This window comes from Rhea pennata, chromosome 3 (genome assembly GCF_028389875.1).
Source record: "Rhea pennata isolate bPtePen1 chromosome 3, bPtePen1.pri, whole genome shotgun sequence".
Lineage (NCBI taxonomy): Eukaryota > Metazoa > Chordata > Aves > Rheiformes > Rheidae > Rhea > Rhea pennata.
Genome location: NC_084665.1, coordinates 67,381,785 through 67,401,612, shown reverse-complemented (window position 1 = coordinate 67,401,612; position 19,828 = coordinate 67,381,785). Strand labels below are relative to the sequence as shown.

At 42.2% G+C, this 19,828-nt stretch overlaps 2 protein-coding genes across 3 annotated transcripts; both read right to left on the bottom strand.

Moving 5' to 3' along the window:
- Positions 1-2,347: 2,347 nt before the first annotated feature.
- On the bottom strand, positions 2,348-13,867 carry LOC134137809 (pantetheinase-like). Of its 2 annotated transcripts, XM_062570902.1 has the most exons (10): positions 13,849-13,867; positions 13,307-13,376; positions 12,229-12,298; positions 10,861-11,092; positions 10,627-10,757; positions 9,112-9,304; positions 7,189-7,480; positions 5,607-5,980; positions 3,189-3,359; positions 2,348-2,931 (listed from the first exon to the last, which is right to left on the bottom strand). In XM_062570902.1, the coding sequence occupies exons 4-10, from the start codon at positions 11,071-11,073 to the stop codon at positions 2,788-2,790; spliced, it is 1,518 nt and encodes a 505-aa protein (XP_062426886.1). In that variant the 5' UTR covers positions 11,074-11,092; positions 12,229-12,298; positions 13,307-13,376; positions 13,849-13,867; the 3' UTR covers positions 2,348-2,787. The 2 variants fall into 2 exon arrangements, with proteins under 2 accessions (XP_062426886.1, XP_062426885.1); XM_062570901.1 differs by lacking the exon at positions 13,849-13,867 and having other exon boundaries at positions 13,307-13,411.
- A 723-nt stretch (positions 13,868-14,590) lies between these two features.
- On the bottom strand, positions 14,591-19,593 carry LOC134138861 (pantetheinase-like). The gene is made up of 6 exons (XM_062573060.1): positions 19,399-19,593; positions 19,184-19,298; positions 17,646-17,936; positions 16,250-16,623; positions 15,216-15,386; positions 14,591-14,710 (listed from the first exon to the last, which is right to left on the bottom strand). Exons 1-6 carry the CDS (start codon positions 19,591-19,593, stop codon positions 14,591-14,593), a joined length of 1,266 nt encoding a protein of 421 aa, XP_062429044.1.
- Positions 19,594-19,828: the final 235 nt, after the last annotated feature.

The window sequence follows — 19,828 nt, the reverse complement described above, 5'->3', positions numbered from 1 at the left end:
TGTCACAAGGTGGCCCATGGGCAAAGGAGCAGAAATGCTGGGGACCTTCTCCTCAGAGAGAGCAGGAAGGAACCCCTGGTTTCCTGGGTCTGCCCGAGCTGAGCAGCAGCACTGTGGCAGGTGCTTCTGCAGATGCAGTGGCCATGCTGCTTCCAGCTCTCCCCCATAGTGATAGCAGCCAGGACGAGAGGGATTGGGAAGAGAGAGGTGAGCAGGCAGGGGGTCAAGGGGAGCGCTTTGTCTCCCCCTGGCAGCTGCCAAGCTGACTGTGAGGAGGTCTGTGGTGTTGTCATGTCCGTGCAACAGGCTCAGACTCCTGCCACCCTGCTCGTTATTTAGCCTCTGGCTGGGGTTGTGCTTCCTGTTGTTGCTGAAAAGGGGCCCCCACTGTGCTTCCCAGCACTGCCTTCAGCACAAGTGCTTTGCTCGTCCTCCCCTCTCCCTGAGAAGAAGCTGCTAAGGATGATGATGTTCTCAAGTGGTTTCTCTCTGTTTCACTGACTCCCAGCTGCAGCAGTTTGACTTTGATGCTGCAGTCCAGCCCATCGTGGAAGATTTGATCGAGAGCGCGATGGAGAAAGCTCTCCTGGCCATGATGCAGCAAGAAGAAGAGCTGGCCAAGGTGCAGCCACTTGAGGCTGTGGATGGGGAAGTGCCTGGTGCAGAGGGTGCTGAGCCTCAGCACCTGGAGGAGCATGAGAAACAGCCCCATCAGGAGGAGAAGGTAGGAATCTCAAAGAGCAACAGAGGCCTGCCTGAATGCTCCTTGGCAGTTTTGGAATGATACCCAGCCCAGAGAGCCAAGATGGTAAAGAGGCATGGCTGTCCTCCAGGGGTAACTGTCCAAATGCCCGAGAGTGTCCTGCAGGGGCTCCGCGGAGGCATGTGCGTGCAGAGGGAGGTGGCCGCAGTTCCTGCAGAGAAGGGGTCGGGAGGTGGTGTGCTTGTATGCAGAGGTGCAGGCCCAGTGGCCGTTCAGCCTCTTTCACAGAGCAATGGGACAGAGGATGTGACGTGATATTGTGGGTTCCGTATCTGACCGTAGCCTCAGGGGCAGGCAGAGATGCAGTTGTGGCTGAGGTACCTGTGCAAAGGGAGGTCAGAAGTGGCCCCACTCCCTCAGCTTCAAATGTGCAGGAGCCATGGTGGCAGCTGTGCTCGTAGCCTCTTCCCGGCCTTCCCACCACCATCTCTTCCTGCCTTTGTCCCTGGTTCAGGGGCTGCTGCCTGTCCCTTCTTTGGGGTGGCCCTTTGTTTCCAAGCTGCCTGCGCTTTCTTGACATCTCTGCTCCCTTTCTGCTCAGGTGCCAAATGTGGACAAAGGAGGAGCCTCTGCCTTGGCGCCTGTGGGCACTGCAGTGGCTGCAGCTGAAGTGCCTGAGCAGCTGGAAGGCGACGGTGACAGCCTCCCCGTGGGACCAGAGCTCACGGAAGCCGCTGTCGCTGCAGTCCCTTGCGCACCTGAGGGAGAAGAGGAACCTCCTGCCTTGGACTCAGCACACCAAGCTGGGGCTAAAGCAGTTCCTGGGGAGGCATCGCTCCAGGCAGAGGAAGGCGCCTCCGGGCTCCCTGCATTCAAAAGCACAGAAGTGCCCACTGCCGAGCTGTGCGTGCAGGAAGAGGAAGAAGCCTCTGCCCTCCCTCCAGCAACACCTGGCTCAGAAGCAGCTGCAGCAGCCAGGCCCCAAGACCTCCTAGAACCCTCCAGCTGTGAAGGTGTTCAGAGGCAAGACAGGGAAGCGGAGCAATGGCTGGAAACAGCCCAAGAAGGAGAAGACTCTGGCGTGCTGGATGCTGTGCGAGGTGATGAGTGTTACTCTGCTGCTGTCCAGCAAGAGGCTGTAGCTGTGCCAGGGAAAGGCCCTGGCTCAGCCTGCCCTGGAGCTGAAGGCTCGGAGGCAGCTCTTGAAGAGCCTGTCACCCCCAGAACGGTGACACCTACAGACAGGGCAGCCGAGACACTAGAGCACCCGTTGGCAGCCAGGCGGGAGCAAACGGCTCCTGAAGAAATCCCAATGACCACAGTTTGTTGGGTTCTGTGACAACAGGCTCTCACCTCCAGCAGCCCAGAAGAGCAGGGACAGGAGGGGGAATGGAATCACTCACTGGAGAAAGGAGCCCCCTGGCCCTGCTCCCGTCTCCGCATTAAACTCCGCTTCTCAGTGTTTTCCCGGGTGAGGAGACTCTGTTCTGTGTGCCTGGGTGTGGATGGAGGTGCACGTGCCAGTGACGGGAGTCGCACCAGGGCTCAAGGGGCCCATGCGTGTGTGCCGCAGCACTAGAGGGGCGTCCGGGATTCTGTCAGGCTCCGGGGTGAGTCGCCCTGAACTCGAGAGGGCATCACTGGTCAAGTGTAAGAGTTTATTAGGGCTAGGCAGTTCTACACATCTGACAGGCACTGGACATCACTAAGCAGCTCACATCAGACAATCTGCAAGCTTTACAAAGCTAAGAAGTAGAGTAAAGAACTACAAAGGTAGCAGAACTACAAAGAGAATACGCAGGTCAGAGCTCTGTGGTTAAGCCACAGATGCAGGATACAATGACCGCTCTGGCCCTTTCCTTTCATTATGCCCGCACCCCATGACAGTTTTCCCCACATTGTTGTTACCACACTCAAGGGTTACTTCTCCGTAAGTGACAGCAACGAAGTAAGAATGCTGCATTATCACTAAGCAAAGCACACTGAGGAGAGGCTTGCGCATCTGGAACTAAGAAACATAATTATGATTGTTTTAGCCTAAGATGGCATGTCTCATTGGGACACAATGTCAGCAGTGTGCAGCTTCAGTTATGGTAACAGCATGGGGAGGCTGGTGGTTGTGGGTCTTGTTTCAGATGATCCTTTTCATACCAGCGTCCGAAAAGCGTCACAGTGATGATTGGCTTTGTTGGTCCTATCTTACTTATCAAACGTCCATCACTCAATACCTAATTGGAAAAGATAAGAGAAGGATACAGAGGAGTACTCACAGGAACAAGTTAAAAGCTGACAAGGATGTGACCAAATAACGAGAAGATACGTCAAACCACCTTGCTCACTGAAACCAGTGACTTCATGAAGCGGACGTTGAATATATCCAATTACTTGCTATGAGCAAGTTTCCTCTGGCTTTTCTGAGTCACCTTCTTCCATTACTAAGACCCAGAGAAATCTAATGTGAAACAGCTCGAGAGCATCCCATTACCTCAAATTCCCCAGGAGCCAGCTGAACCCCGCTGTACAGGACTTCTGGAAAGACATAGCTAGTGCCAAACGTGCCACTCAGGGAGAACATGTCAAACTTGGTCTGTGCAGTCTCCACGGGCTGCCCACAGCTTTTTGGGTCTCTGCTTTTACACTTCAGCAGCGAACATATCTGTGGGGGAAAGAAGACAACAATGTATTTAGCAAGATGGAAACACTCTGGTAGGAAACCTTTGTGTCATCAGATCTAGTGTGTGACAGAGCAGGTGACTCACACAGGACATCTTTCACAACCTTAAAGCAACTTCTTTTTAGCTGTAGTGCATTTTTTCACCCCTGGATCTGACTGGAGCATGTTCCAGAACTGCACGGATTTAGTAGACAAACAAACTTTCTGGAGAAAGCTCTGCCAGAGTAATTTATTTCATGCCTGAAGGCCAGTCCTGTTACTTGCACTAATTCTTCCAGTGCCCAGTTCTTTCATATCAAGATTCCCTCTTCACCTGTCTTAAGACGAGACAGTGGATGGAAGCTTGGAACAAAGTGAAACAAATGAAACAGGTCTCCTCATAAGTACATTGTACAACTGTAAGCTCAGGACCTTTGCCTGGCATTTGTACATGTTGCTAGGGAGAACCCCGTAGATGGCCTGGTAGTCTATGGGAAAACTGAATTTGATTGTCTCCGTTTGATTATCTCCATTTGATTATGCCCATTGAATTTGATTATTTCCTGGTGAAGAGCTGTCCAGGTAATGAAGCAAGCACCCCCTGCTCCCCAGCTTTGTGTTAGCAGTTGCAGCACATAGAGGAGAACAGTGATGGTAATGCAGACTGACTTTTCTTTTGTCCTGAGGGTTAATTCTCCAGCTTTAATCCAATAGGTGTTTATGAGCAACGTGCCGGAACAAATATATGGGGCCAGCACTCCTGTGAAGATTCAAAGGATGCCGGCTGGCTTTGTTGGCGGGTGAAGGAGGAGTCTGCCTAGTATTGTGTTAGATATTAGGGAGTCAGGAAAAGCATCTCCGCCAACAACAGGAGTACTATTCATCAGCAAACTGCTGAAGTGCAAATCAGCAGGCACAGAGAATCTGGTTCTCTCAGTCTGCTCTAAGGAAATGACAAAATTAATGAGGGGGAAGAGTTGACATTCCTGCCTTCTCTAGAACATTCAGTACCGGTAGAGACCAACTGTGCACTTTCATAAGGACTGAAATAAATTTTCCAGGCAAGCTCACCAAGAACACCGCTTCTATTCAAGGTACCTTCTTAAAGGTATTAGATGAGCTAAGACCTCCCCTACACTGTGGTTTCTACACCAGCTGGTATGCAAGGGCCCCGTTGGCAGACAGAAGCAAGTAAATAAAAGAATGATTAATCTCTGGTACAATCACTTAACCATAAAAGCAAATAAGGGTTTGCAATATGGCTTTAAGCAAATTCAACCAAAGGTGTAACTCACTGTCTTCCCAAACATTTGATTGAGAGATTGGAAGAGTGGGCATTTCCTTAGCACTCGTATGCCATTTCCGTAAACCTCATTGCTATGATCTGAGTAATAACAAAATGTTAACATTTTTGAGAATTAAATTATCAGAGCATCTCATAAAGTTGGATATATATATATAAAATGTATATTTAAAGAGTGACTATTTAATAGAGATCTTTTGAGAGAAATAAAGAACCCTTACTTAGAGATACTCACAGAGTACCAGTCCTTGGCTGCCTAAGAGAAAAAAAAAAAAAAAAAGAACAGTGCACTCTGGGAATTTAAAGGAGATCTCTCCACTCCACTGCAACAGAACTTATGCAGAACAAGATGCCATGTTTCCTTTATCAGGTGATTTCTGTGTAAATATTGATGTCTACATACATCTCGATGTCAAAGACAGACATGCTGGGTCTTATAAGCACCCTCAGCACCATGAGAAAGGTCCACAGCATGCCAGCTCAGTTGGAATCAGCAGCCACATTCTTGTTATGGAGAATGAGAAGGGTGAGCGATGACTGCTCTGAAGGATTCAGAGAGACTCATGATGTTATTCGGCTGTTGTTCACATATGTGTGCTCCTATAAGAGCTGTATAGATAGTGCGACTGTCAGCAAAATTAGGATGCAGGAACTTGGTTAGTTCTGGACCAGCATGTCACTCTAATACTTACCCCTTTTGCTCCCTAAAATGGTACCCATAACCCTTTCAGATCTTTAGGAGGGGAGAGGAAGGAGGCATGCTGGATTTAAAGGTAAAGAGACTTGGGCATTTCAGTAACTACTTCTCCTTGTTGACAAATAGGATTCCAGAGCTGCAGAACACAAGAAGAAAGTCATAGTCCTTCCTCCCCAACCTGATCAGGAGCTGAAGGTTTCTCCCAGAAAATAAGCTTCCTAAAATAATAGTCTCCCAAATAAATCATTACCTGCAGATAGTATTGTCCTTCAACAACATGAAGTCCATCAAAGGCACCTAACACATAAACTTCATCTTCTTGTTTCCCTGCCATCTTGTAGCTCAAGTGACAGCAGAGGTCCTTCTGGCAAACTGTGAGATTCCCTTCAGACTTAGTGAGCTCAGTGAAAGTGAAGCGGTCATGGAAGATGAGCCCACTGAAATCATAGTTATTTGGTAAGAATCTGTTGACACTTGAAGCATATAAGCTCCAGTTGGCAGCAGGACAGTAGGTAGGAGAAAGGCGAGGGTGTGAACTGAGTTCAGCAACAAGGAGGTGACCATCCTCTGTCTTCATATTGTAATAATATGCTCTGGCTCCATCTGGTGCATAAATACCACTTCCTGAAAAGAGCACAATTTTGAGTCCAAAAAGAATCAGACATTTCATATTGTCCTTTTAATTGTCCCATTGCTAGTGTACTCATCAATACGTACATCATGCAATGTAAGTATTGCAGAAATTCTAGTGTCCTCAAAGGGGAACTTTAAAACCTTAGTTCACAGGGATCATGCTTTGGCAAAGAATACAATTTATATCTCCTCATGAGATCTGCTCAGTGTAGCCAAAAGGCAGAGGTTTATTTATGGCCTCCCCAGTTCTCTCTTCTCCCATACACAGAGTGGCATAATAATGCCTCTATTCTGGGTTTGTTGATGTAAAAGAACCATCCACTAGCTGGGAATGTCCAAAACACAACACACGCAACTATCACAGGCCTATCCTGATGGACATGGAAGGATATAGCAGCGCTCTAGCCCAGTTAAGAACTCCTCCCTGCATGGTGAATTCACACCTGACCAATGCCAAATGATTGGTGGAGGGGGGAGGGAGAATCAGTGCACTTACAAGGGAACATATATCACACACTACATTGCTGAAGAGCTCTGCCCCTCAATCACATAATATCAGATAACAAGCAGCAGACTGTTAGACATTTCAAAGATGAAGGCCTAGGCAATACGGTGATTTCAGAACACAATAAAGATACTTGCCTGGCTAAAATATATTATCCCATAAGCTAAGCTCTAGAAAAATATAGCATCATGCTCTTAAGATTTGCTACATTATTAGCAGCATTTCTGCAACAAGCCTGAAAATTTATTTTTAAAAATTTTCCCACAACTATGTTAAAAGCAGCTACAAACAAATCTTGAGTTTGGCCAGAATAAATGGAGCTGAGCATTGGATTTGCAAGTATGTTTATGATTCTGCATTTAATAGTAGGATCACAGGCAACAGGGAATAACGCATAAGCTTCAGAAGTTTCTACTCAGATAGAGGCAGTAGCTTAACTTTCTACTTGCTTTGGGGCAGTAAAATAGGGAAAGGAAGTTCCTAAGAAGCTAGAGAGGAAAAAAGACGAGATCGTGAATTTTGCTGTGCCTTATATAGCATGAGTTGGGATAGCACTTCTCAGGTTTAAAATTTGGTGACTGAAGTCTTCACCTTCCAAATAAATGCATTATAAGCCTCTGCAAAAAGCACCTTGTAGAACAGAGAATAGAGATTCATGCTTATAAAGATTTTTCAGAGAGTTAAAATTAATTACCTGTCATTGCCAAGTCGATGTTGTGTGTATTTGCTGAAAGTAAATTGACACCCATGCCCATAGCCCAGGCAGAGTGAAACTCAACAGCAGTCAAAAAAGGCAAGACATTCATCCAAGCAGTTGGGAACAGCACGGTGTCCACCTGTAAATCCCTCACCAGCACCACTGCAGGGTCATGGAAAAGTATGTCAAAGCAAGTGAAGATGCCAAACTTCCCAAAGGGTGTCTCAAAAGTGACAGTTTCTGGCTCTTTAGGGATATTAAACTGAATTTCTGACATAAACAGGTTATACTATAGGGAAGAATAGGAAAAAAAATAAACAAAGGGGGGGGGGAGAGAGAGAGAGAGAGAAAACAGTTAAAGATAACTCCTGCAATATCCTTGTGCCACTGAATAAGACTATTCAGAATGAGTAGAGAAGCTTTTTAACCTGTTTTTGAAGTCTTTTTCATATGTAGAAAGTCAGGCTAAGATCGGGTGATCACTATAGGGCCCAAAAGGTGAATATGGGGATATATATGTTGCTCTAGCATCGAGACAAAAAGCAGCTTGCTATCTGTAGATTTGTAGGCTTTGATTTGCCACCTGCTACTCCCATGAAAATACCCTCTCCAATTTCCCCACGTAGTTTAAAACTCTGACAACCCAAAAGACAAGAGACATTATAATGGAAGAGGAACACAAAAGAAAGAAAGAAAAGAGAGATACAGAACTGATGACTTTGATGTAGGGATGTGTGGAAGGACTGGAAGCACATAGTACCAGGAAGAATTGTGCACCATTACAGAGAGACTTTGAAACAGAGAAGAAAAAATATTGTGATGGTGGGAAAGAGACAGATAGTCTCAGCCAGCAAAAACACAAGCATGAGATGTTCTCATGCTGTGCAACATTTTTCTTCCAGCTTCTATTCTCCTTTAAGATTTGACTTTACTAAAAGAGTCCTTTTACTGTACAAGTCGCTCAGAAAATAAACATACGTAACCGAGCCAGAAAGCAGGTTCGTGTTTGTTGGGGCAATATTTCAAACCTGAATTTGGAACTCAGCTCCAAGCTGTGTGGGCCTAGTTGGTACAAAGGGGACTTCACTTCAGTAATTATCAGTTTTCCCCTCACCTAGTTTGCACAGAAAAATATCTTGGCATCATCCATGGAGAAGTAGGTGAAATAGTGAATCCAAAGTGCATTAAATAAACAACCAACTTCAGACCATCTTTATCAGCATGATATCTGGTATACTAAACCCAAACAACCTCAATGTACCTTACAGTTAGGTACCTGAAACTGAAAAAAGCAAGCAATCATACCCAGTGAAAGTATCAATTCAGTCATCTCCTTTTACTCTCAGCATATCCAATTAATTCCTGATAAGTAAAAATTGGGCTGAAATGAAACATGAGAGGGTGAGAGAGAGCAAAGTGAGAGCAAGTGTGAGAGCAAGGGAGCAAAGAGATCAGCCTGCCTTAAATTAGATTCTTCCTGTAGGATGAGAAGTAGAAAACATTTTAAATTTCTGGAATACAAAGGAGTAGTCTCAGGCAACGCTAAGAAAACTAAAGAGTTTGTTTGTTTGTTTGTTTGTTTTTACTCCCTTGCTCAGGTGGCAAAATTTCTAGTAAAAGGGTAAAAGGTAGTTAATAAACTGAGGAACTCAGCCAAAAATGTCTGGCACTAAATCGGACCTGAGCAATCATTTTTCATTCTAGCCTGCTTTCGTTTAGAAACATCACAGCATATACAGCTTTAGAGTCAGTATCTCCCAAAAAAATAAATATTCTTTTAAGTTATGAACAACAGCTAAGAAAAAAAAAAAAAAAAGCAACTCCATGGGACAAATAAATGACATTAAATTCACTTTTTAAAAGGAGACATTTTGGAAACTGTGGAAAAATAGCTCCTGTCTTTCCAAAACCATTTCTTACCTTATGATAACGTGCTACTAATTTCCCTTCTGAGTCAAAGACAACATCAGTATTGTACTGATAGCGACCATCGTTGGGGCAGCTGGGGTCACTGGAGTTACACAACTTCTTATCCCCAATGTTTGCCACCACATAGATAGAGTTGTTCCTGGCGATGCAGCTGAGTCGTTCCTGCACAGGAGCAGGAGCAAATCTAACATGTTTTAGACAAAAGAAAAAGAGACAAATAAACAGAGTGCAGAGGACCCTCTGGCAGCACCTCTGATCCTGTCCCAAGGCAGTATGGGCAGAGAGGTGCAGCAGCTGCAGCACTCCTACAGGTGCTTCCTGCGCTTGGGGCATGCACAGGAGCCCTCCCACCAGCAACCAGAGGGAAATGCCTTGGGAGGCTCACGGGATGCATCCAACCAGCTCTGTGAACATACTGCTATGCACAAGGCAGGGTAGCCCCAGACACAGCACTCTTCTTGCAGTGCAATACACAGATCTACTTTCCTGAAACCTAAATACATGAAGAACTGGAATAAAGATATGCTTAGACGTTCTGCCACCACACACACCATATTCAATAACAGGTGGTGAATACTTATGTTACTTGTGTCTCACTTTAAGAATCACAAGACGTGCACCTTTCCCAGCATTCATCCCATACTGCTAATCTTCATCTCGAATCCATTGAGGAATGTTCTCACATTTATAATACTATGGTCTTTAGACCTCGTTATCAAGCATGCAGATGTGAAAAGGGCAGGCAACCATAACTGAGGTTCTGTGACTCCAATACTTTTTTTCTGTAAAGTAGGGACATAAAGTCCAGTGCTCAACTGCAGGTTGTCATGTCCTTGCTGGAACATGATCCTTGAATGACTGATCTTGTTTCAGAGCACAGAGACTCCAGTAATTATAATCTTATCTTATCTTGATTGTGAAAAACTAAGATTTGAAGTTCCTGGGTTTATATAACACAGAGATTTGGACTTTGACTAACAAACTCATCATTCAGTTACTAGCTGCTCATAAACTGGTTTTCCACATAAATGGTATGTATGTTTTTATTTGAACATAGCATTTTCCAGCAATAAGTAAATAAATAAATAATAAAAGCCTTTTGTTACAATATTTTCAATTAGCACTAGTCAAAATAGTGTAGGAGAAAAAAAATGAAAGCATAATGTGAAGTGCTATATTCTGGCTACAAAGCTTTTCTAAATGCAAAGTGGAAGTTTTCTCTACATTTATCAATCGAAATTCTGTATATTGTTTACAGAATTTTTCTTTGTAATGTTTTATTCAGAATGTACATTAAAAAAAACAGGATTCCTTTTTCAATTGGTCATGTACATGCTACATATTTTATCATAGAGCTTACCTTAATATCATGTTATGCAACTATTATTGAAACTTACCCTGATATCAGAAGAATTAGCAATTCTTACACAGTTATTGAGAGTAGCTCACTTCTCTGTGAGACACTAGTTTGAAACCACACACAGCACTGCAGAAGGACTCACTCACCTTTTGGGATCAGTGCAAGGAATCCAGTTCACCTCTGGGTCAGGAATATCCTCCAGGTAGGGGTAGATGGATTCTCTGGTGAAACGCCAGCCATAAATGCCGTCTTCAGGAGTCACAATGATGTGGGCACCCTGGCAGGACAGGCTCCATTAAGAATTCACCAGTACTCAGGTAATCAGGAGAATCAGCAGAAGGGAAAACACAAACTGACAGTGCTAATAGTGCATCTACTACCTGCTGGGCGGCTGCTTTGATGGCCCCTTCCAAGATGTCCATATTTTTGTTCATCAATGCCAAAGCATCGTCGGGAGAGGGAGGCTTGCTGGTGAGCGCTGGCAGGATCACCGAGTGCTCGTACACAGCCGCGGTGAAGCTGTCCCAAGCAACGGCCTGGAGCACTGAGAGGGTGAAAACCATGCCCTGTACCAGAGGCTGGAAAGCGAGCATGGCTGGTGCCTTGTACTCCCTAGAAAAGCTCACAGTCACAGAGAAATGGTTAAAAGGGAGCATACACATAAAAGGGTAAAGTTTAACTTAAAGAAAGGAGGGACAAAGTGCTGATCTGTTAAAGCATTATCTTGGAATCCACATTTGTGGTGCCAGACAAGAAAGCATATTACACTGCTGAAACTCAAGATACTTGAAAATTGGCAACTTAAATAGTCGGTCACAAAACTGCTGTCAATGCCAAGAGTAGCTGCGCCAATACAGAAATAGGTTATCAAACATGTGACCAGAAAGAGTTGTCCAAGTTCTGTTGTTATGTTTGTTTCTGCTCCCGATTTCAACACACTTTTTTACTTTGCACTTTTTTTTTCTTTATAAATAGACATTGTGATAGATTTTTGCTGTGTACTTTGTATCAGTTTTGATACCCAGATAAAAGGCAGATTTGTCAACCCTGGTGCAAGTGTTTTATAAAGTCTGAACAGCAAGAACAAGGGCCCAAAGAACCATTTGCTTTATTCCAGTGTCTTTACACTCCTCGTTTCCTTTGCTACATGTCATTGTTTGTAGCTTGGTTCCCAGAGTTTCTTTGGACCAAAGTCATTACGTTATCCCACTATATTTAGATGAAATACACTTAACGTGCCACTGATAAAAGGAAGGGACAGTTGTATCCCACTAGTTTTCAGATTGAAGATTAAAACAGAACAAAATACTTCCCACAAGTTCCAAAACTGATTAAAAAAAGGCACAAAACTCAACTTCATTGTTCATTAAGCCAGCTCTTAAAGAGTAATAATAAAAAAGAGAGAGAGAGAGAATTTAAAGGAACTTGATTACATTTTGAGCTGCTTCATCTTTCAGTGCTTACACAAAATCATCTTATCCCCGAAGAAAAAATTACTCTTTGGCTTCATTCCCACTAAGACAATACAACAGGGGCAACTAAACTGTAGAACAGCTCTAAGTATCATCTGAGGATATCCGACTATATGAGGAGGTCAATGCTTAGGGGTCTTTTTGGTTATAGATTACTTTTCAACAGCCTTCCACAAGAAGATATGTATCTAGAGGGAATGTTTTCCTCTGAAATCAGGCAGGTAAGCTGCCAGCCTGGCCACTTCCCAAGTACCTCCTTACCTGGCTGCCACTCACCTGAAGCAGAAGGATGGGCTGTTCCCCAGGCTCACTGGGATGCTGGTGCCTCAGCTTATGCTCCTCTCGTCTGGAAAAAAATATGCTTATTGAAGAAGTCTTCACCTTTAACTCCTTACTTCAGTTCAGTACAGATACATTTTCCTATGATATTTTCCACAGGAAAGGACACTCTAGTACCAGTAGGGTTCTCACTGGTAAAGGCTTTTCCCGAATAGCAGGAAGCAGAACAGGGTACATGCCTTCTGCTTGCAGCAGGCTCTCTTTGTAGAGCTCTCTCTTCTAATTCAAAAGTGTTGCACATGAAAGCAATAGCTAGAGAGCTCCCTGCAAGAGCAGTGCCGACTGAGGGTTTCAAGCACTATGAACATCAATGTGCATCTGACAATGTTCGTCTCTAATAAGTATCTTTCTGTACACTTTACTAGATATAATATACTCATTCAGGAGCCATAGATGTGAACCTTTAAAGGACTTCAGTAGAGATTTTGGTGATAACTGAAGGAATATAGCTTGGAACCTTTTATTAATTTATTTTATTAGTTCCAATTTTCACATCAGCTGAAATACAGCTTGGGTCACATTAATCACAATCAGACACAAGCCTGAAGGAGGAAGCAGTGAATGTCCTCTTGTTTAGGACCAGCTAAGGAAACAGTAAATCCAGGAAGGTGACTGATCGAGAGCAAAAAATGACAGTTGTAGGGGACAGAGCATTGCTCTGCACTGCCCACAGGACAAGGAGGTTTCAGCTGGGTGGAGGCAATCCTGCTGCCTCTGTGCAACAGGCACTACCACCCACTGCCTGCCAAATGAGGAAGTAGCCTAGCACCAAGGTAGTAACTCTGGTTAAAAATACAAATCTGCTGAATAAAGCCTTACGAAACAACAGCAGCGTAGGCTATAGGTAGCATATGGGGAAGTTTATCTGAGAGCTTTTGCTACCTTTCACACGACTGTTGTCCCACCCTTGTGCTCCCTCTGCTACTGTCTGAAGATGAGGGCTTTCTGAGAACTTACTTGCACAAAACAGAATGTAATTTGATGTTAAAACAGCTTAGCTGTGGAGTCAGCCTACCTTCCAATCGTGGTTCTGCTTGTTGTGCTGAGAGAGATCCTGTGCAAGGTTAATCCTTTTCTGGAAAAACCTGTGTGAAGAGACACACCTGCAACCATGCAATCGCTGCCCAGAAGCAGTGGGAGTATGCACTCAGGGGTGGGGAGAGCAGGAGCAATCCCTTTTTAGCAACAGCACATGGTTATGTTGCTTAGCTATGACAGAACATTGTGTACTAGGATTTAGACAAAAATGTAGAAGCAGGGTACTTTTCATTTGTACAAAATAAGAGTGTTCTCCATTACCTCTATTATGCAACTGCAGCACAGGGTTACAATTTAATATCCTTCTATAAGCTAAAATCTAACTTTCACAACATTTACTTTGTTTACTTTGTTCAAATACAAAGTATTTTATGTCCACTAAGTTTTTTTATATGTTTTTAGTCAGATTAAATGTGAATATTGTTTTTATTTCAAAACGAACCTTCAGAATAAACAATCGACTTAACTCTACATAGTTATCTTAGCTATACTACCGGAATAATTTACTCCCAAACACACCTCCTTTTCTGTTGTTTTGTTGTTGTTGCTGTTTTCTGGAAAGTACACTCCGCTTTCAGTGTAGTGCCTGTACCCACACACGTGCAAGTGCATTCAAGCTACTAGCCAGCTTTTCCTAAAATCTGCCTGCAAAGTCTTGACTTTCCTTCACGTCAGCATGAGCAACCATTTCACTGGGAGACAGACAACTACGAAGTTGCTAATTTCTGAGAACTTTTTTAGGGAGACCCACCTGACTGCTCAAAAAAGATGGCACAGTTTTCACTTAGTTTTGTGGAAAGGTCATTTTCCACACCTTAAAACTGTGGCCAGAAAAAGCAGGCTTCTCAAACTGTAATTTAGGGCACAACCCAGAAAAATATTACAGCAACATGTGCTGAGTTGAATATCTAGCTTTGAAGCAACAGTGTTTTGAGGCTTCCTTTCTATTTCTAAGTGATAATTTTAAAAGTTTACCCATTTGGCTCAGAGTTTCTACTCATCTCTGATTTTAAAAAGGGTATATTTAGAGACAGGGCTGAACAGAGTTCCAGAACTGTCCAGCTCTGTATTGCAAAAAAAAAAAAAATTATTTATGTTGCAGAATCAAGCCAACAAATCAATGTGCAATGATAATATTAATAGACAGCACAACTTGAGCTATAGAATGTCATTATAATTATGGGCATTAACATTAATTAACATTATGATTCATCAGAATCACAGGAATAAACAGGTGAGATCTTAAAGGATCTACAATGAATTACGGTGAAGCTTGTTCTGTGTGTGGTGGGTCCTTTTCATACCACCTTCCAAAGAGTCTTACACTCAAAACTGCTCTAGATGTACGAGTCTGGCTTATCCGACGTCCATCAGTTAGCACCTAATTATGGAAAAGTAAAACAAACACGAACATCAACAAAGCCGGATTATTGCATGACAGACACAATGTATTATTTTTACTATTCTTGACATAGCTAAGCAACATCTTGAAAAAAGACAAAGCAAAGCACAGTCAAGTCTCTTACTCAGACAGAGCTACCATAATGTCTGAGAAAAACTAGACTTCTTCTCTCTTGAGCAAAATTTCATTCTAGATTTTTGGGGAAGTAGGTATTGATAGGGGATTTTGCCTTTAGTCTGTAAGTACTCCAATCATTTAGAATGGGTGAAAGGAATGAGGGAAACGGAGTGACTATACTGGCCTACTCAGACGTGGTGAACACCACTTTGGGAATGCAAAACTAAGCAGAAATAAAGCTACCTGGAACTCAAACCAATTACTGAAATAGAGGGCACTGACAGTTTCCAAGTTGGTCCTGTGTCTTGTAGTGGCTTTTTGGCCATTTGTGTTGCAAGTCTGACAACCTGGAAGGGTGTGACATTACCTCAAATTCCCCAGGGGCCAGCTGAACCCCGCTGTACAGGACTTCTGGAAAGACATAGCTAGTGCCAAACGTGCCACTCAGGGAGAACATGTCAAACCTGGTCTGTGCAGTCTCCACGGGCTGCCCACAGCTTTTCGGGTCTGTGCTTTTACACTTCAGCAGTGCGCATATCTGTGGGGGAGAGGATAAAAAAAGCAGTTTACCTCTAAGCTTTTAACAATCAAGAGCTGCGCTTGATAGGAAGAAAAGCTCTCATGATGAAGGAACAATCCGATATATCTACTCATTTATTTAGACTAAAGGGATCTGTGGATGTTCTTGGCACTCGAAATAAGACAGTTCTTCACCAGCATCACAGCAAATCACCGTCTGTGTGTACACATGCATTTATGTATGCACACATGAATAATGCATATGCATTTAGTCAGGGAAGTTGAACAGTTTGTGACCTAGGTAAGTTACTTCAGCTTTCTCTGTTTTCTAAATAAAACTAAGTCATAAATATTTGCCTACTCTTATTGGGAATACTGTGAAGATATAAAGAGAAGACATAACGGTTTAATACATTAGAAAAAGCATTATATAAAAAAATAAAGAATAAATACGTGTGAATACAAAGGTTATGTATATATATAATTTCTTCATTTTATTAAACTACTACCAGCTGGAGCATTTCATTAGCACTGTGATAACATCCATAGCAAAAACTAGCTCTCTGTTGTGACAAGAGCCTATTGAGACAGTAAGAACTCTAAGGTCTCTCTCCTTTCATACACAAATATGGAAATTTCCTCAAGTGTTATAGCACAGGATCAACTCAAGGTCTTGATTTTCAAAATTTGTATCACAGACAGAAAAAAGGAGCAATATCCTTAATAAAGTCAAAATGATTCATGAAGAAAAATACTTTGTGGGCAGCCTAAAAATAGGTATCCTTATAAACTACCACAGTTAAAAATGGAGCAAATGCAAAGAGGATGAAAAGAGAGTATTCCAGCTCTCCCTCTGTCCAAATAAGAATAGAAAACCTTTACCTGCCAATAATACTGTTCTTCAACGGTATGTAGCCCATCAAAAGCACCTAAAACATAAATGTCATCTTTTTGTTTTTCTGCCATCTTGTAACTCAAATGGCAACAGAGGTCCTTCTGGCAAACGGCAGGATTTCCCTCAGGTTCAGTGAGTTCAGTGAAGGAGAAGATATCATGGTAAAAAACTCCACTGAAGTGCTGGTCACTTGATGGAAGCTGTTCGATGCTGCTGGCATGCAATTTCCAGTTAACAGCAGCAGGATAAGTGGGAGACAGATGTGGGTGTGAACTCAGTTCTGTCACCAAGTAGTGACCATTTTCCATTTCTGTATTATAATGATATGCTCTTGGACTATCAGGGGCATAAATACCACTCCCTGCAAAAATATAAAAACAGAAAACTCTTAATATGAAAGCAAGTGTGAGGTGCAATTAAGCAGTCTTTACTAATTAAAAAAGCACCAAATTTTACTTTAATGCTGACCAGACTCTTTCATAAAAGTTAAACCTTCACAGACTACAATTATGATCTAACGCTTTCTGCAGCTAGTGGAAAGTAGACCAAACTATGATATATTGTAAGTGACAAGATCAGAGCAGTAATTATATGCCGTTACACATATTTTAAGTCATGAAGTTCAATCTTCATTAATTTTTTTTGTCTCTATGACAAAATATTTCTGATTAGAGTGAATGGTAATACTATCATATCAAAAAAAAATGTAAGGAAAAACATTACCAAAGTCACACATATGTGCAAGCTGTTCACATAAATACATCTTTAAAGCCAAGAGTAAAACATATTCATAAAGAATATAGGCTGTATGCTTAAGATTACCAATGCCTCAGAACAATAGGAATGTCCCAAAATTGCTTTCATTTGGAAGGCAAAACTTAGGACTCAGTGAGCTTCTCTCATTTCTGTATGTACATGCTCATTAAACTTAAGCATGAACTCTAGCATTTTTTTTATAAAAATATAAAGTGAAAACAGAGCCTACAAAGAAAATTTTACATAAGCTCTCCATTTAAGAAGCAGTGTTTGCAAGAAGACATATTGAGAACATTTCTCAGCACTTGTTTGCCACCTAGCGGAGAAAAAAAATACTGGCCTACGGATCAATAAAGCATTGACAAACATCAAGATAGGATTCAGAAGATAATGCATCGCATGCATTCCATTTCAGGACTACTCATTTAATCACAGGATTAAAGGTGTTCTAATTAATTTAAACATTTCTGAGTTCTTATACAAACCACATTTTGATTCCCTTCCTAATCTTCTTGGCATGTGCATGCATGCTTAAAGTTTATGGGTATTTCTGCTCAGGTCAGCAGGATTACACAGATAAAAATACTATCCATGAGAACAAGATCAATTAGACCAATATCACAATACCTGCCATATCCAAACTGGAGCTGCGTGTATTCGCTGAAAGAAAGTTGACACCCAGTCCCACAGCCCATGCTGAGTGGAACTGGACAGCTGACAGAAGTGGGAGAGTATTACCCCAAGCTGTTGGGAATAGTATGGTGTCGACCTGAAATCTGCTTGTCAAGACCACAGCAGGGTCATGGCAGAGTATGTCTGCACAAGTGAAAATGCCAAAGTATTCGAAGGATATATTGAAAGTCACAAATTCTGGCTTCTTGGGATAATTAAACTGTTTCTCTGTCACAAAAGGTTGTACTGTTTGTGGAAAGGAAGGAATGGGGAAAAAAAAGAAGATTCAGAAAGAAATTAGACCACTTATATCAGATGATAATATTGAATACTGATATTCACTTAACCACAAGCAATTGAGCATAAAGTTCTGTGAACTTGCTCTACCTTCATTTTATAGAGGAAAATTCATACCATGCAACAAAATTCAAGCACAAATATCCATGGATCTGGCTTATAACAGTGAAGGGGATTTGCATTTAATTATCAAGAGTTTATAATATTAAAGTTTTCTCATCTCATGTGCCACCTCCTACCGAGAAGCAGTAAAAATACACAGCTTTTTGAGTTGCAATTAATTTGATGCAATTACTTGCTATTTCAAATAGCAAGAATAAAGCTCTCTGAAGGCAATGACTTTTACCTGTCCTGTAACGCTTGCTAAATAATGACTATAGAAATACACTTAAGCCTGGGAAGTTGCTTTTGTTTCATATCTTTATTTTCCTGAGGATCACCTCATGGTGAAAGCAAATCTTCGCACCTTCAGGTCTCCCTTCTGTTGCTGTCATGGGACAGAATATCAGTGATATATTGACATATGCTAATTCAACATTCTGCTTCAGTTCTGGATTCAGCTGCTAGAGTAAGATAGTTTACCATTTCTTTCTTCTACATTACTTTTAGTTATCATTACCTAAACAATGCAGACTCAAAAAATAGTGTGATTTATTAAGGAAAATAAAACTTAAGCTTCTTTTCCTTTATAATACTGATACGTCAACAAAACTGGGCTGAACAGTATCATTACTTAATTTGATGGAAATATCTTTATAGAATGAAAAGGTCATTATGTCATGCTTGTTGTTAATTTAGAGTCCAGATTAAAAAACATAAATCCAAAATTGTGCAGTATACCTTTGAATAACAGCTATTTTTGTATTCACAGATATTCCTATATCTTAAACGTGTCCTACAGCATGCATGGAATATATTACAGAAATGTAATTTCTGCATATTTAATATTTTTCTTTCAAATAAATCTTGACCTTTTTGAGAATACTAACTAAAATCAAAAGGATTACGATAAGAAAAAACTGTAAAGAAAAAAAGGTGAATGAAGTTGTTTGAAGCTATTTATGACAAGTACATGGTATCTAACTTGTCCTCGTTTCACATTTTAAATTATCCATAACCATTTCTAAATGGAGATCTCATTCCCATCAGCCCACTCCCACTTCCACAACAGAGGCAGTATCTTTCAGGATCAGTACATAGAATCCAGTCCACCTGTGGGTCTGGGATATCCTCAAGATAAGGGTATATTGTTTCCCTTGTGAGGAGCCAGCCATAAATGCCACCCTCAGGAGTCACAATGATATGGGCACTCTAACACAAACATACCAAAAAAAAAAAACAGGAGGGATTTCCCCCCCCTATGAATAACCAGTGTTTACCAAACTGCACGTCTCTAACTAGGTCATAATACCTGTTTTGTTGCTGCTTTGATGGCTGCTTCCAAAATATCCATATTTTTGTCCATTAGCATGAAGGCATCCTCAGGCAAAACAGGTATTTCACTGTTCTGTGACAAGATGACATTGTGCTCATGGATGGCCACAATGTAGCTTTCCAGGGCACAGGCCTCAAGAACAGACAGGATAAAAACCTGCAGCAGAGGCATCTGCTTTAGAAAGCTCCATAGTTGAAGTCTGGAAGTTGTTCAAGAGGAGGACAGCGGTAAGCAAAGATGGATGACTTTAATAGGGAAACTCTTGCATAAAACTGGTAATTCCCCCACAGTGCCAGAAAGCTGACACCAAGTGATGTAATCCTCATGTCCAGAAAGCCTCAGCGCATCAAGAGCAAGAGAGCCACAAAAATTGAGCAATTCTGCGTCACCACCGTGCTCAGCTGAA